This window comes from Bos taurus, chromosome 10 (genome assembly GCF_002263795.3).
Source record: "Bos taurus isolate L1 Dominette 01449 registration number 42190680 breed Hereford chromosome 10, ARS-UCD2.0, whole genome shotgun sequence".
Taxonomy (NCBI): Eukaryota; Metazoa; Chordata; class Mammalia; order Artiodactyla; family Bovidae; genus Bos; species Bos taurus.
This window is the reverse complement of record NC_037337.1, coordinates 25,748,882-25,763,678: the sequence shown is the minus strand read 5'-3', so window position 1 is coordinate 25,763,678 and position 14,797 is coordinate 25,748,882. Positions and strand designations below refer to the sequence as shown.

Below are 14,797 nucleotides of genomic sequence, written 5' to 3'. Positions count from 1 at the left end.
GGATGGGGAAGACGGCCAATAGCCTGTCACATGCACTCACTTAGCTTCTCTTCCTTCTCGTCCTCACTCTCATCAGTGCTGGAGCTGGAGCTGGATGAGGATGAGGAAGAAGAGGATGATGGTGACAGCTTGCTCAAGTCCAGCTCAGAGTCTGAATCATCCTCATCCTCCAGTTTGACTGGTGGAACACTTCGGGAGACCAGAGGGGTAGTATCAGAGGGGGCTACTCGCATGTCATAGTCTTGTGGGGTTGGTCGGCTCCTGGCCACCACCTCATGCTCTAGCTTTAAAGTCAGACTCTCCAGACTGGGGACCTGGGCAGCTGTCTCCTCAGGTGGCTTTTCAACAGGAGCATCTGGGCGCAGGGGCAGTGGTGAGGCAGTGCGCGAGGTGTACTGCTGGTGGAGCAGTGGAGTAGAGCAGCGTGACAGGGATGGAGCTGGTGCTCCTGCCTGATGGTTCTGCATATAATTCATACGGGCAGCCAGGAAAGAAAAGTCTGGGTCCTGCATGATGTTGCAGTCTGTTTGGCTCACCCCGTGGCGGGCTGCCCCTCGTAGAAGCTCCCCGTCATGCCGAATGGGCTCCCACCACTTGGGCAATTCAGGACCCGGAGGCTGACATAATGCCAGCCGATCTTCCAAAAGAGGGTGGCATAAAACTTGTTCCCGTAAGCGCCGAAGCAATTCAATACGGTAGAGAGTCCGTGAGGCCCTTTCCTCAGTGATGGGCTCAATAAACAGATTAGGGTCCGGGGGTTCTGCAAGAGATAAGGGTAGAAGAAGAAATGAACCAAGAGCTGGTTCTGTCACAATCCATGCCCACTCACTCAAGATCTTCAGTCTTGCTTACCATCTCCAGCTGCTGGGGGAAGGCGGCACACTTGGCGGCACATGGCCACAAAGCCATGGAAATACTTGGTAAGGCTTTCATCTGTTTTTTTGTCCAGTCGGGCAAAAGTACGGAAGCGATCCCAATGGAACTGCATGGTATCAGGGTCATACTCCACACCAAAGGTAGAAACCACTCGATAGAAATCAGTTTGCTCACGCCTTGTCCATCTACAAAGGGAAGACGAATAAGACAATAGTGATCAGAACCCAAGGACTGGTTACTTCTTAGTATGGCTTAGAATATTTGAACATACAAAAAATGAAAGTTGGCCGGGGTGGGGGGCCAGGGAGCCCCCGTAGAGCAGAAGAGGTAGTTTATAACAAGGAATAATTAAAGAATTAGCAAGCTAAGGGGGAAAATGATGCAAAAAACTCAATGAGGATGACTACATACAAGACCTTCCCAGGAGTTATGGTTAAGTATGGTTTTACAGGGGTTAAGTATGGGTTGCAGGGGTATAACAAAGGCAAAAGAAGTGGTCCCTCTGTGAAAAGTCAAAGTGTTAGTTGCTCAGTCATGTCCAATTCTTTGCGACTCCATAGACTGTAGCCCTCCATGCTCCTCTGTCCATGGCATTCTCCAGACAAGAATACTGGAATGGGTAGCCATTCCCTTCTCCAGGGGATCTTCCCTACCCAGGGATCAAACCCAGGTCTCCTGCATTGTAAGCAGATTCTTTACCGTCTGAGCCACCAGGGATGCCATAATCCTTCCTAAGATGCTTTTCAATATAGGGCCCATAGTTGAAGAGAGGTTTACAGCTTAGTCCAAATTCCCAGCCACATTTTACCGTTGCTGTTTCTCCCGCCGTGCAATTTCTTTTAGCTTGAAGGCTGCCTCACAACGTCGCCTTCTCCGATCCCCACGTTCTGCAGCCTCTATCTTCATCTGTTCTCTCTTGTAGCTGCGCTGATAGGCTGTCACTAGGCGCCGAAGCCTAGCTGTCAAAGCAGAACCTGGAGGCCAGAATAGATGGCCTGGCTGCTGGGTCACCTGGGCTGTGGGAAGCAAAGTAGAATAAACAACAAGTACAGGAAAGATAGTAGAGATAATACTGGTATTTCAACCCACCCAAAGGCAGAGCTCTCAGAAATCCCAGTAAAGGAGAGAATTTGGTCAATTTCCCAATTCCACCAACCCATACAAGTTGACTTAGAAGTTTACCTTCATCTCCATCTATCACTGAGATCTCCTCATCCATCATCATCAAGGGATCACCCTAGAGAAGGAGATCCACCCCGCAGGATGGAGAGGGGAGGAAAAGGGGGTAAAATTGGCACTCTCAAATCACTCATGTGTGTGTCCTTTTATGGCATCAAGGTATCAAGATATTTTTTAATGAAAGGAACCCTCACAGAAAACTGAAAGCAATCAATTAAAAGAATAAGAAAGTATAACCTGCAAAGTCAGTTCTTATCAATGTCTTGAAGACAGTGAGACTCAGGAATTAAATAGTCCAATAATGTAGTTCATTGTCCAGCTCAGGTCCCACCTCCTCCACAAAATCATCCCTGACCTCCCCTAGCTGCTGTTACAATCTTTCCATTAATACTTTATATTCTCGAATGGTACTTTTCATTTTGTATTATAAATTAATCAGTATACTTCATGATTCAGGGAATTGGAAAATACTGTTTAGTAATACAGAAAAACTAGACTCAAATGAAAATTCCTCACCTCATCATCTTGGTCCTTTGGGGGACCCTGGAGTGGTTTGTATTCAGGATCTTCACAATCTTTATCAAAGTCAACCCTAAAATTATCCAGAGGTATGAGAAAATGACAAAATTGAGTTCTAAACTGCTTGACTTTAAAATGAAACACTCTGACCAGCACATTTCCTTTTTCTTAATAGCTTTTTATTATTTAACCCATTTTCCCTCTCCATCCCAACTAGTATCTACTTTTATTATTTCATTGGAATGAATGATCTATGCCTGCTTATTTTTACTACTTTGCTCTACTGAGCAAAAGGATATTACATGATTTGCAATAAATAAATCTAATTTCTTCTGTGGATCCTACACTAGGCAATTGAGGTTGTGATCATTGAAGAAAAATCTTTCAATCGTAAGGGACTGGGAGGGTATTCATGAACTAAGTCAAATATTTCACATGCCCCTCAGGTCTCCACATGAGAAGTTTTGTTAAACTCACTGGCACCCAAACCAGGGCAACACTGCCCTAGCTGGTGGCTCAGTATTAGCATGGCAACTCATCACTGAGGCATGGACTCAGGCAGAGTAAACACCTTTATGGTCAGCTGACACTGGAAGATGACAGACCAAGGCTAAGTTTCCTGAGGCTCTATCACGTAGGTGGCATGGGACTGTTGCACGGCTACTATCTTTCAAGAGAAGCAGTTATCTTCTCCGCTACTGTAGCTGAAAGCACTGCACAGAAAACTGAAGAGAACATCAAATAAGCCATTTGGGAGTAACTTTCCCCCTTAGTTGCACTGTATGACAATGTATGGTTTCAGGCCAATTTATGGAGACCTTTCTGCTGGTTGCACTGTTTGTTAAGAATTTATCATTTGTGAGTATAACCACCATTAGCAATCCCAATGGATTCAGTCAAGGCTAGAGTTATGTCATCTCTTAGCACAAGCAACAAATATCCTTTGTAATGTAGATACAGCTTTACGAGAACTAAACATCAATGCTTACCCTTCCACTATGTCAGAAAAATTATCCAACACACGATGTTCTGCTGCAATGGCTTTGTCATCTGGTCGGCCAGCCTTCTCCAGGAAGCATAAGGCTGGGTCTGCCCTCATAGTATTATATTTTTCATAGCCTTGAAGAAAAAGAACCATAATTTAAAGAAAATCAGAGACTCATTTTGCTTTTACGCTTACTTCATATGCTGCTGGAATAAAAATGTGGGCTACTTTGCTCATAGTGTAAAGTACTCTGAAAATGTTAATTTGGACAGCTGTTGGGTTATATTAAGATATTTAATATTTCCACTCCAATTCAAAGTCATAAAGAGTTTTATCACTAGTTACCAAAAATAGGGATTTAATCAGTGTGTATACAGAATGGTGACAGATTTACATAGCCATTTAACAGGTAATTTTTTATCATCATTCTTACTACACAGGTGAGGAAATTTTAAAAGTCCAATAATTTAGAGCTAGGAAATGCACTTTCAAATAAAGGATAAGAAATTTGTACCTGCAAACAGGTACTGTGAATGGTGGATGAATGATGAACGTACTTCAGGATGTTTGGACTCTTCTAAAGCTTCTGCACCTCACAAGTAAATCTAAGACTACAAATGCTCACAGTTTTTCTCATCCAATTAAACATGTCAAAAATGTGAATTAAGTGCCATTACTTTTATTTTATAGAAGTAAACAGAAAAGTACATCAAAAAATAATCTTCCAATTCACTAAGTCACTAGGCTAGAAGTTAGCACTTACTGCTTTTTATGTGTGGAATTTGTGATTAGGCAAGACTGAAAAGGGAGTCTTCTCCCTTTTTTTACTCTACTTCAAGCCAGTTTTTTCCACTGGCCTAAAAAAAAAAATTTTTTTTTTTTTAATTTTTCTTTCACTCAAGCATGGCTATTCACACCTACATAAGAGTGAGTGCTGAATATTTAGACAAACAAGACGCTATACAAGCAGAACATTTTCAGCAAGCCACAGGAAAGCTATGCAAAGTAAACATGTTTATTATTAACAAGAGTAGACATGCATCATCTCCCCTGATTGCAAACCTTAACTTAGATACCACTGCATACAGACTCGTAGTAACTGATTAATCACAGAACAGATGGGAGACACCCTACCTTGCGATTTAACTATCCATCTGGTCTTTCCTGACCATCTATTCATAGGAACAGCTCTGCTCTGTATTTCTGAGAACCAGTTTACCATTCAAACATAATTATTGGTCTTAAGTACTTTGAAAAATATTTCATCTGTGGACAAAACTCTGTAACAGGAAAAGAACAGACTAAGAGCAGACACCTACCATGCTTAAAGACTCCAATGAGCAGGGACTTATCAGCCTCACTGTCCCACCATGTTGTTGGAACCTCCAGCTGATCCACTACTGGGAACCATATGTCAATCTCACTGAAGGTATAAAAGGCAAAGTCAGCACAGCGATGAAGGAAATAAAAGCAAACAATCTTTGGAAAGATTATTACAGGTATCTTCTTTTCTCTATTAATTTACATAGTCCTACATCTGCCTATTTCCTTCCAATGGTATCAAGAACAGCTGTCCCCTGGTATCCGTAAGGGATTTGTTCCACCCCAGACACCAAAATCCACTGATGTTCAAGCCCCTAATATAAAATGGAATCATACAGTGAATACAGCTGGCCCTCGATATCCATGGATTTGATCAACTGTGGATCAAAAGAATGTAAAACCCAAGGATACAAAAGGCCAACTGCATAGGATTGAAGACCTGATACACAGATTTTAATTATCAGGTATCCCAAAGACAGTTAAGAGTGAAATAAGTAAACCAATATTCTGGAATAAGGCATAGCATAAAGAAAAATAAAGCATAACTTTACCTGGCAATTGCACCCCCTAACACCTTCTCTGCCTGGTCTCCAATAACCTCCTGTCTCAGATAATATAGCATTCGTACCCGCAACAGCACCCTAGAAGGGAGAGAGGAAGAACTGGCTCAGTAATAGTGCAGAAAGCGTGAGGTGGAAAATGCTTTAGTCTGCTAAATTCCATCCTTACTTGTTACACTGATGTTTCAAGTGCTTCTTATAACTCTCATCTTGAAACAGAGTATCAGGATTATATTTCCGGATCCAATCTGCCTTATGGATATCAAAAGTGCTTTGTGACTTTACTTTTTTCCCCTTGCGTCCACGAGGCACAGGGATAGACAGACCTGGGGAAGTGGATACATTGAAGACTTGGATTGAGAAAAACCCTTGGACCTGAAAAGGATTAGGTAACCTAGAGCAAGACCAAAAGCAAAGACTTGATAATCACCTGAATGATTCTGCAATTCTTTTGTCTTGCCATTTTCAGCAGGGCTAATCAAGTCCCAAATGAAGCCTTTGATGTTTTCGTCCCCACGATAGTGTAAGAGACAGTACACGAGGATGGCCCGGCAAATTGTTTCCACATCTCTTTCAGTCATCCGTCGCTTGAAGCGTCCATGAGACAGAATATCTCGCCATCGTCCCCAACTACAAAAAAAAAGCAATCATGTAGATATTTTCCTAGGGACCCCAGTCCCTCAAATTCACACTTTCCAAATCATGGGAGACAAAACCATCTTGGGAAAACATGGTAACAGAATAAATTTTTCCCCATTATTCCCTCTTTGATCATAGCTTCCAATTTAAAAAGCGAACGAGATGTCTATCAGGATGGAGATGCACTACCTCTGAGGCAAGGTGGGGTCTTACCCATATACCAGGAGATGCTTTTCCACCCGAAAACAGTCAGTGCGCCCATAGGTATGATGACGGTCATGTCGGCGAGAGCGTGGTCGCTCATCGTCTTCACTTTCCAAATCAGAGAATTCCACTAGGTCATCATCTTTCAGAGTGCTGAAGTGGCGGGTCTGTTTTCGTACTCTAGGTGTGTCAATCACCAAGTTATTCTATGCAGAAAACAGAAGGAGAAGTAACTCTTTTCACAATATAATCATGGGAAAGGAATTAAAGATAATCAAACTGAAACAGCTTTGCATGTAATATCTGTAGATACTCAAAGACAGATTCTTTTTTGGACATGCAAGATAATCTACAGGGACTTAGGAAGCAAACTTAAGTGATAGTTACCTAAGTATTTTTTAGTGACCCTCTATGTAGAAAGCTTTTACAATGGCCTTTGATATACCATCATAAGCCAAGGTCAGCACTCAAGAATCAGAGCAGTTGTAAAGACTCCAGAAAGTAATGTGTTTCCTGCCATATTTCCTCCTTGAAGGAAAAGGAAGCTCACCTTGCTATTGAGTAGATCCATGTCTAGATCAGCTTTTTTGGCCCACTTTTGCCAAAAGTTGGGGTCATCCAGAGAAATATCAGTCCTATTTTCAGAAGCCACAAAGCTTGCCTAATGAGGAACAAAGAAATAGTAAAGTTGACTACACCACTTTTTTGAGTAAAGGGAAATCAGTATATTTTAAAACTATATTTTTAGAAATATTAAATTCTAGAGATTCCTGTCTCTCTGTGCTAAAAGCCTCTAGCACCGACAGAACATACCTTGGCAAAGGTAGAACCCTTTCCTTCAGATTCAATGGTGATGGTAGTGGTTCGTCTTAACAAGATCTGGTCAATGTCCTCTTCACAAAACTTGGAGCCCTCATCATCTTCCTCCATTATGGCTGCATACGCTCCTTTCCGTAAGAGATCTTCAATCTCCTTCTTAGAGAACTGTTGGATCTACAAAATCCAATAGAAAGGTGAAAAAAAATCAGAGAATATTATCTAACCATATCATGATATTTTATTATATTTTAAAGATAATCATTGAGAATCCAAACAAGGGGTCAGGTTCCTGTACAAAAAATAGCTTTTGCCTCCCTTTATCACCATGACCTACTACAAATACAGCTAAAAATTAAGAAGACTCACTCCAGTAATGTTGCCATCCCGACCACTCATGGACTGAAGCACAGCTTTATCCAATCCCAACTTGAGGCTAGCCTTATCAAACATCTCCCTCTCGTAAGAATTACGAGTGATGAGACGGTACACCTTCACAGCTTTGCTCTGCCCAATTCGATGACAACGCGCTTGGGCCTGGTTTTAACAAACAGAAGGAAGGGCAAAGATAACAACATTAGAGGGGCTGGGGAGGAAAAACATTCAAAATACCGATTTACATTTATAAAGCCGCCATGAGATCAACTCAAATTCAGAAAGTCAATTTCAAGATGAAATTACTGCCCCATCCTCCAGACCAGGTGTCAGCAAATCTTGGTCACCTATTTCTAGAAATAAAGTTTTTGCTGAAACACAGCTCTACCCATTCATTTATATTTCCTTATAGATATTTTTTGTAGTACAAGAGCAGAGGAGAACCGTTACAACAGAGACTGATTTGCACAGCCTAAAATATTAACTATCTGCCCTGTACAGAAAAAGTTTGATGACCTAACTAACTAAACAATTCCAGACTCTTGAAAAGATAAGACTTTCTAAGAGATCCTGATCCTGTTGCAAAACCTCTCAGGTTAGGTGATTAGTCCCTAAGACAATGATTTCCTCTACCTGCAGGTCATTTTGCGGATTCCAGTCTGAATCAAAGATGATGCAAGTATCAGCAGCTGTGAGATTAATGCCAAGTCCACCAGCCCGGGTGCAGAGCAGAAAGACAAATCGGTCCGAGTCAGGCTTGCTAAAACGGTCAATAGCAGCTTGCCGAAGGTTGCCTCTAACTCGCCCATCAATACGCTCATATAAGTACCTGCACGGGAATCACAGGAAAAAAGTTTAATCAGCTGAGCAGAAAAGGAGAACAAAAAAGCAGGCTGGGATCAATACCAGTACCCCCGTATCGCTAGTTCACCAAAAATTTTATCAGAAAGTTGAAAGTGAGAGTCTTGAATACTTCTCTTAGCCCAGTACTGGTCAACTTTAGTTAAACCTAGGCCTCCCACTCTTTGCAGCTTTATACACACAAAGTAAACAGGCAAGGAATGACTTTTTTCTCACCTTCTCTGGATTAGATAATCCTCTAGGATATCTAGGCAGCGTACCATTTGGGAGAAGATCAGAACCTTATGGCCACCAGCTTTAAGTTTCGGAAGTAACTTGTCAATAAGAACCAATTTGCCAGCTGAACGAACCATGGCCTGTAAGTGGAAGTCATGAGGTATGATATGGCAAGCTTCTCGAAACTCTGTTAGGATTTTTTCTTCTGCACCTGCCAAAAGAAAAATCAGACCTGATGGTGAGATCCAGAGAAACATAATAAGGCTGCAGTTTATTTAACTGAGATAAGGAAGCAAAGAAAAGAAAATAACCTGACTTGATATCAATATTACTTGAAAACAGAATTTCAGCAACCCCTAAACCCTAAAATATCTTCAATTTTGTTAATACAAAATATTCCACATAAGTCAGGCTTAAGAATTGGGTAAAATATGTAAATATGTGGACAAGGACTAGAGTAGTACACAAAAACCACTATTACCACCATACTGCCATCCAAAACAGAAACAGCAACATAGAATATCAGTGAAGACAGAACAGAATTCGTAACAGCAAATCCTTTTTAACTTTAGAGATCATGCAGAGTCAAAGGGTCAGAAAGAACTAGAGGAAGACGTTCCCCTTGAGAATGGTTTTAAAAAGAGAAATCCCCTCTATTTCCAAACTAGGATGGATCAGCCAACGCATCTACTGTTTCTGAGGAACACCACTTAGCAATCAAGGTAACACAGAAATGCAGGTGTTTCAGGAGTTCTCTCACCATTGATGAGATATGGGTGGTTGCAGCATTTCCGCAGCTCCATCATTGTGTTGAGTAGATTCGGCATGTTAGTATGACCTGCCCCTTTGGAAAGAAAGGAGAAATTCTTCTCCAAAATAGCCCGGTAGTATTTCTTCTGAATGTTGGTTAGCTCTACTTCAATAATGGTCTCCTGTTTGGGTGCCAGGTTCTTTTCAACATCTTCTTTGAGTCTTCTCAGCATCATTGGTTTGAGAATGGCCTGTAGCTTTTGAACCTGTAACCAACAGAGGAAAAAATAATAACATGAAGACAAACATTCTCACATTAGATGGAAACATGGATATCAATGACAGTAGATATCTACTCTAGTACAAATTTTTTCATTCTGCATTAGTGTCACATCAGACAACTTCCTACCTGTTCTTCTGTTTTGAGATCCCCAAAGTCTTTGAGGAATTCTGATTCTGATGGAAACTGTGATGGTTCCAAGAAATGAAGCAAGCTAAAAAGTTCTTCCACAGTATTTTGCAATGGTGTTCCTGTGAGCAGTACTTTGTGCTCCTAGAAATGGAGAACACAGAAGAAAGATAAAACTCAAAAAGACTTCTGGAGTTTTCCATAAAATATATAACTTTAGTTTCCATTTCTTTAACTGTAAAATTATGGAAATGGACCAGATTACTCTTACTTGCTGCCTCTTTTGATAAACACAAAATACTCAAGAATATTCTTAATATTATTTAACATATTAATTTCATATGGCATAATATCATAAGGCAATAAAGAAATATTTAGAACATGTTTTTTCCAATTAAATATGCCTCTCCACACGGATATGCCTCTCCCATGGTCCATTAATATGTCTCCCTCTAAGAAATGTACCTGTGCGGGATTAAATATGGCCACTGATTTTTGGTAGTTCTTCCTATCAAGATTCACCACTTGAACATGGTCGTGCTTTATAACTTGCTCTGACAATGAGAATGTAGCAGAAGTGGGTACCATGTGAGTTTCAGAGCCTCAAAGGCCTTGCCTTCCACCTTTACCCTCTTGGAACACTGCTCTGGCTCTACCAGGTACAGAAGCAAAGTCTGGCCCACAGAGGGGTGACAGACCACATGGAAGATGGCCTAGCCAACAACCAGTACCAACTGTCAGCTGCAGCTGTATCACTGACTCCAGGCAAGGCCACTGAAGGAATGAGATCACTTAGCCCAGCCCAAGTTGCTGGGCTAGAGAGTCATGAAAAATATAGTTGTTTTAAGTCACTAGGTTTTTGGGTATTTTGTTATGCAGAAATAAGTAACTAATTTAACATCCCACCTCTTCACCCAATTGAGACCACTAACCCACAATCATCTTCTAACTCTAAAATTTATATAAATATTATGACTTACAGGCTACCATTCCCATAGGCCACACCCACCACCCAATACCAAGATTCGGATTCTTCTCTGTGAAATTAATTCACATGGAATTAGGATTACTTAATTCTAGGTGTTTCTGGCCACAAGTCAGTGAGAGGAACTCACCAGGTCCATGTGCTTGAGACTATCAAGCAGTTTGCAATTACGGTTCTTTAGTCGATGGGCCTCATCAATGATGACACACCGCCATTCAATCTCACGAAGCTCAGGACAGTCTGACAAAATCATCTCAAAAGTGGTGATCAAGGCATCAAACTTGTATGCACCTGGGATGAGGCGCCCCTAAGCATGAAGGCAATAAAGTCAGAAAAGGCCTAAACTGTACCTAAATGAGAAGCTCTTCTGGACTACATATTCTGCATTTTATATTTAGGCAGGCCTAATAGAAAACACAAATTGCACCACCATCCACCTCTGCCACTGTTCATATTCCTGATAAACAGTGTCAAATCACTGAATCACTGCCTCCTCAACACACTCAGCTTCTTGGGAAAATCACAGACCTTACTGAAAGAAGCTGGACATTCTTGACTTTGCTGCATGCCTACCTCATGTATTTCAGCCCTACATCTTCTGTTGGTAAACACTAAAATCCACAAATGTTGAGCACTGCTGAAACACACAAGATAAAACTAAAAGTGAAACAGCCAATGTAGTATGTGGTAATATTGGTTACTGTCTAAAAATGGACAAAAGAATCCAATTATCTTAACAAAATTAAGAGCAAAATGACTTTAATAAACATGGGTTTCGGGAAATAAAAACGGGAAACTAATGGTAGGAAAAAAACTCTAAATGTTAAGAAACTTTTTCCAAACTTATATAGAAAAAAGAACTAATCTTGATGAAAACTTCAGCAGACTTAAAAAAAAAAAGGAAGAAATGTCTTATGTTCACCATTTTATGGATCAAGGAATTAAAAGTGGCTAAATGAATTTCATTCTGGAAAATTATTTCTTGATGAAAACTAATCAATGCTGGTAAAACTCTATTTAAAATGTATATATTCATAAATAAAGTCAGAATTTCCACTGGATCAAGACAGCAAAGTCGAAAAAGTGTCCTGCATAAAGTAGACAACACCACCTTACATCACAGAGAGTCTCACTAAAAGTCTTTGACTCATATAAAAGCTTCTAAAATACCAGGTACTTTGGCCTACTTTCCATGCCATAAGATTTGCATTATATACAACTCACCCGTGAATCTTTGCAGTACATTTCATATTGCTGTATCATCTGCCGGCTGGCCAGACTGCCATGGTACACAATAGTGTTCATCTCTGTCCATGTGTTGAATTCCCGCTCCCAGTTAGTAATTGTGGACAGTGGGGCAATGACCAGGAAAGGGCCATGGATGCCCACATTATATACTTCCTGCAAGAAGGCAATGGACTGAATGGTTTTGCCCAATCCCATCTCATCAGCCAGGATGCAGTTCTGCCTGCCAATTCATCACAAAAAAAGAAAAGCATGTCAAAAGAGACCATCTTATAAAAAGTACATAAAATGAACCTGTTTCTACAGAAAATAAATAAAAACAATCCCAGACTAAGCCTATATCTTGTGGTCCCACTCTTTTCCTACCTGTTATACCAATTAAAGAGCAGCCAGTTGACCCCTTCCAACTGATATTCCCGTAACTGGTTTCTGTTTTTATACTCATGTGACAACTCCAACTTCTTCCAGGCACTTGCCTGTGGACGATTCTAAAAAGTAACAAATTTGAATAAATGGGGTGGAGGCACTAACGAAATTAGGTAATACTAGGTAGTTCTAATAGGTGAAGTTAATTCAAAGACATTATTGCTTAAATTAAACATGTTAAATATATTCAAATTCACGACTTCACAATGACACTGTAATAACAAAAAAAGAGAGAGAGAGAGAAAACCCACTGAGCCACCAAGGAAGTCCAAGAATACTGGAGTGGGTAGCCCATCCCTTCTCCAGCAGATCTTCCCAACCCAGGAATCAAACTGGGGTCTCCTGAATTGCAGGCGGATTCTTTACCAACTGAGCTATCAGGAAAGCCCAAACTCTATGAGGAAAATAAAATCATTCCCTATATGGACTTTACACTCTAAATGCAGATGTACTTACCACCCTTTTGAGTTCTGGGTGCCTTGACTGGATGCGTTTAAATTCTCGAATCTTGCCCTCGTCAACATCCTCTTTGAGCTCCCACGTACTATCCTCATAGGGTAGAGAGCACCATTTCACCAGGTAGTAAATTACAGGCTAGGGGAGAAGAAGTCAGAGCTTTAGTGAAATGATGCCGTGTTCTCTGCTGTGATTTGAAGATTAAGCATTTGACTAAGTGTCAATACCTAAAAAGGTGCCCAAAATGTCAGGCTGAAAACATCAGCCATAGGCTCACCTGCAGATGCACTGTACTATTTGTGCCTTTGATCACGCTTCCAGACAACTTATCAGAATCTAGAAGAGAAATTTCTACCCAACACTATCTAGAACACTAATCACTGAAACATTACGCTCACCAACTAAGCAGATTAAAAAAAAAATTCTATATTGTGTTGAGAAGATATGGTACCCCCATTCCATACTATCCTCCTGGCACCCAATATAATAACAGTGGAAGCAAGGCTGCTTTTAGAAGTGAGAAACAGCTTAAATCCATAGGAACAAAGCAGGCCTGAAACTACTGGGCTTCTGAGTTCCTGGAGCTGTGAATGCAGGTGCTATTTCACATGAAAAAAAGAGCAGTCATATGGTGGTAAAGAGATTTCCTTGTGAGTCCCAGGAAGCTAGGAGATAACTACAAGAGGTATCACTGAAGACAGGTAAGAGTGAAAAGGGGATGCTGAAGCTCCAATCACACTGCTATGCTCTATGCAGGTATTCCAGTGGTAATATTGCTCCTATTCTCAGTACTTAAGATGACTTCTGACTTGACTGCATTTTCATTTGGGGCTTATATGAAGTAAGAAGAATTAGACTACGCCTAGACTGGAAAAAGTCAGTTTTCATTCCAATCCCAAAGAAAGGCAATGCCAAAGAATGCTCAAACTACCACACAATTGCACTCATCTCACACGCTAGTAAAGTAATGCTCAAAATTCTCCAAGCCAGGCTTCAGCAATATGTGAACCGTGAACTTCCAGATGTTCAAGCTGGTTTTAGAAAAGGCAGAGGAACCAGAGATCAAATTGCCAACATCTGCTGGATCATCGAAAAAGCAAGAGAGTTCCATAAAAACATCTATTTCTGCTTTATTGACTATGCCAAAGCCTTTGACTGCGTGGATCACAATAAACTGTGGAAAATTCTGAAAGAGATGGGAATATCAGACCACCTGACCTGCCTCTTGAGAAATCTGTATGCAGGTCAGGACACAACAGTTAGAACTGGACATGGAACAACACACTGGTTCCAAATAGGAAAAGGAGTACGTCAAGGCTATATACTGTCACCCTGCTTACTTAACTTATATGTAGTGTTTCATGAGAAATGTTGGGCTGGAAGAAGCACAAGCTGGAATCAAGATTGCCAGGAGAAATATCAATAACCTCAGATATGCAGATGACACCACCCTTATGGCAGAAAATGAAGAGGAACTACAAAGCCTCTTGGTGAAAGTGAAAGAGGAGAGTGAAAAAGTTGGCTGAAAGCTCAACATTCAGAAAACGAAGATCATGGCATCTGGTCCCATCACTTCATGGGAAATAGATGGGGAAACAGTGGAAACAGTGTCAGATTTTATTTTTTTGGGCTCCAAAATCACAGTAGATGGTGACTGCAGCCATGAAATTAAAAGACGCTTACTCCTTGGAAGAAAAGTTATGACCAACCTAGATAGCATATTCAAAAGCAGAGACATTACTTTGCAAACGAAGGTCCATCTAGTCAAGGCTATGGTTTTCCAGTGGTTATGTATGGATGTGAGAGTTGGACTGTGAAGAAAGCTGAGTACTGAAGAATTGATGCTTTTGAACTGTGGTGCTGGAGAAGACTCTAGAGAGTCCCTTGGACTGCAAGGAGATCCAACCAGTCCATCCTAAAGGAGACCAGTCCTGGGTGTTCATTGGAAGGACTGATGCTGAGGCTGAAACTCC

The 14,797-nt window shown here is 40.9% G+C and overlaps 1 protein-coding gene and 1 non-coding gene across 14 annotated transcripts in view; both read right to left on the bottom strand.

Annotated features, from left to right (window-relative positions):
* CHD8 (chromodomain helicase DNA binding protein 8) overlaps window positions 1-14,797 on the bottom strand; it is a 58,382-nt gene that overhangs the window by 7,100 nt on the left and 36,485 nt on the right. For 9 of the 13 annotated variants that reach the window (XM_059890276.1, XM_059890280.1, XM_059890277.1 and 6 more), the window contains 22 exons: window positions 12,825-12,962; window positions 12,309-12,430; window positions 11,922-12,165; window positions 10,828-11,004; window positions 9,713-9,856; window positions 9,314-9,569; window positions 8,554-8,764; window positions 8,110-8,305; window positions 7,471-7,638; window positions 7,099-7,278; window positions 6,836-6,946; window positions 6,295-6,491; window positions 5,873-6,072; window positions 5,612-5,792; window positions 5,434-5,523; window positions 4,879-4,982; window positions 3,564-3,693; window positions 2,572-2,647; window positions 2,059-2,113; window positions 1,685-1,892; window positions 853-1,061; window positions 41-760 (listed from right to left, as the gene is read on the bottom strand). In XM_059890276.1, the coding sequence (XP_059746259.1) occupies window positions 41-760; window positions 853-1,061; window positions 1,685-1,892; window positions 2,059-2,113; window positions 2,572-2,647; window positions 3,564-3,693; window positions 4,879-4,982; window positions 5,434-5,523; window positions 5,612-5,792; window positions 5,873-6,072; window positions 6,295-6,491; window positions 6,836-6,946; window positions 7,099-7,278; window positions 7,471-7,638; window positions 8,110-8,305; window positions 8,554-8,764; window positions 9,314-9,569; window positions 9,713-9,856; window positions 10,828-11,004; window positions 11,922-12,165; window positions 12,309-12,430; window positions 12,825-12,962 (4,117 nt within the window). 13 annotated transcript variants of the gene reach the window in all.
* LOC112448609 (small nucleolar RNA U6-53/MBII-28) lies at window positions 3,012-3,121 on the bottom strand. Its single transcript, XR_003036992.1, has one exon. It is a non-coding gene; the product is annotated as a small nucleolar RNA U6-53/MBII-28 (small nucleolar RNA).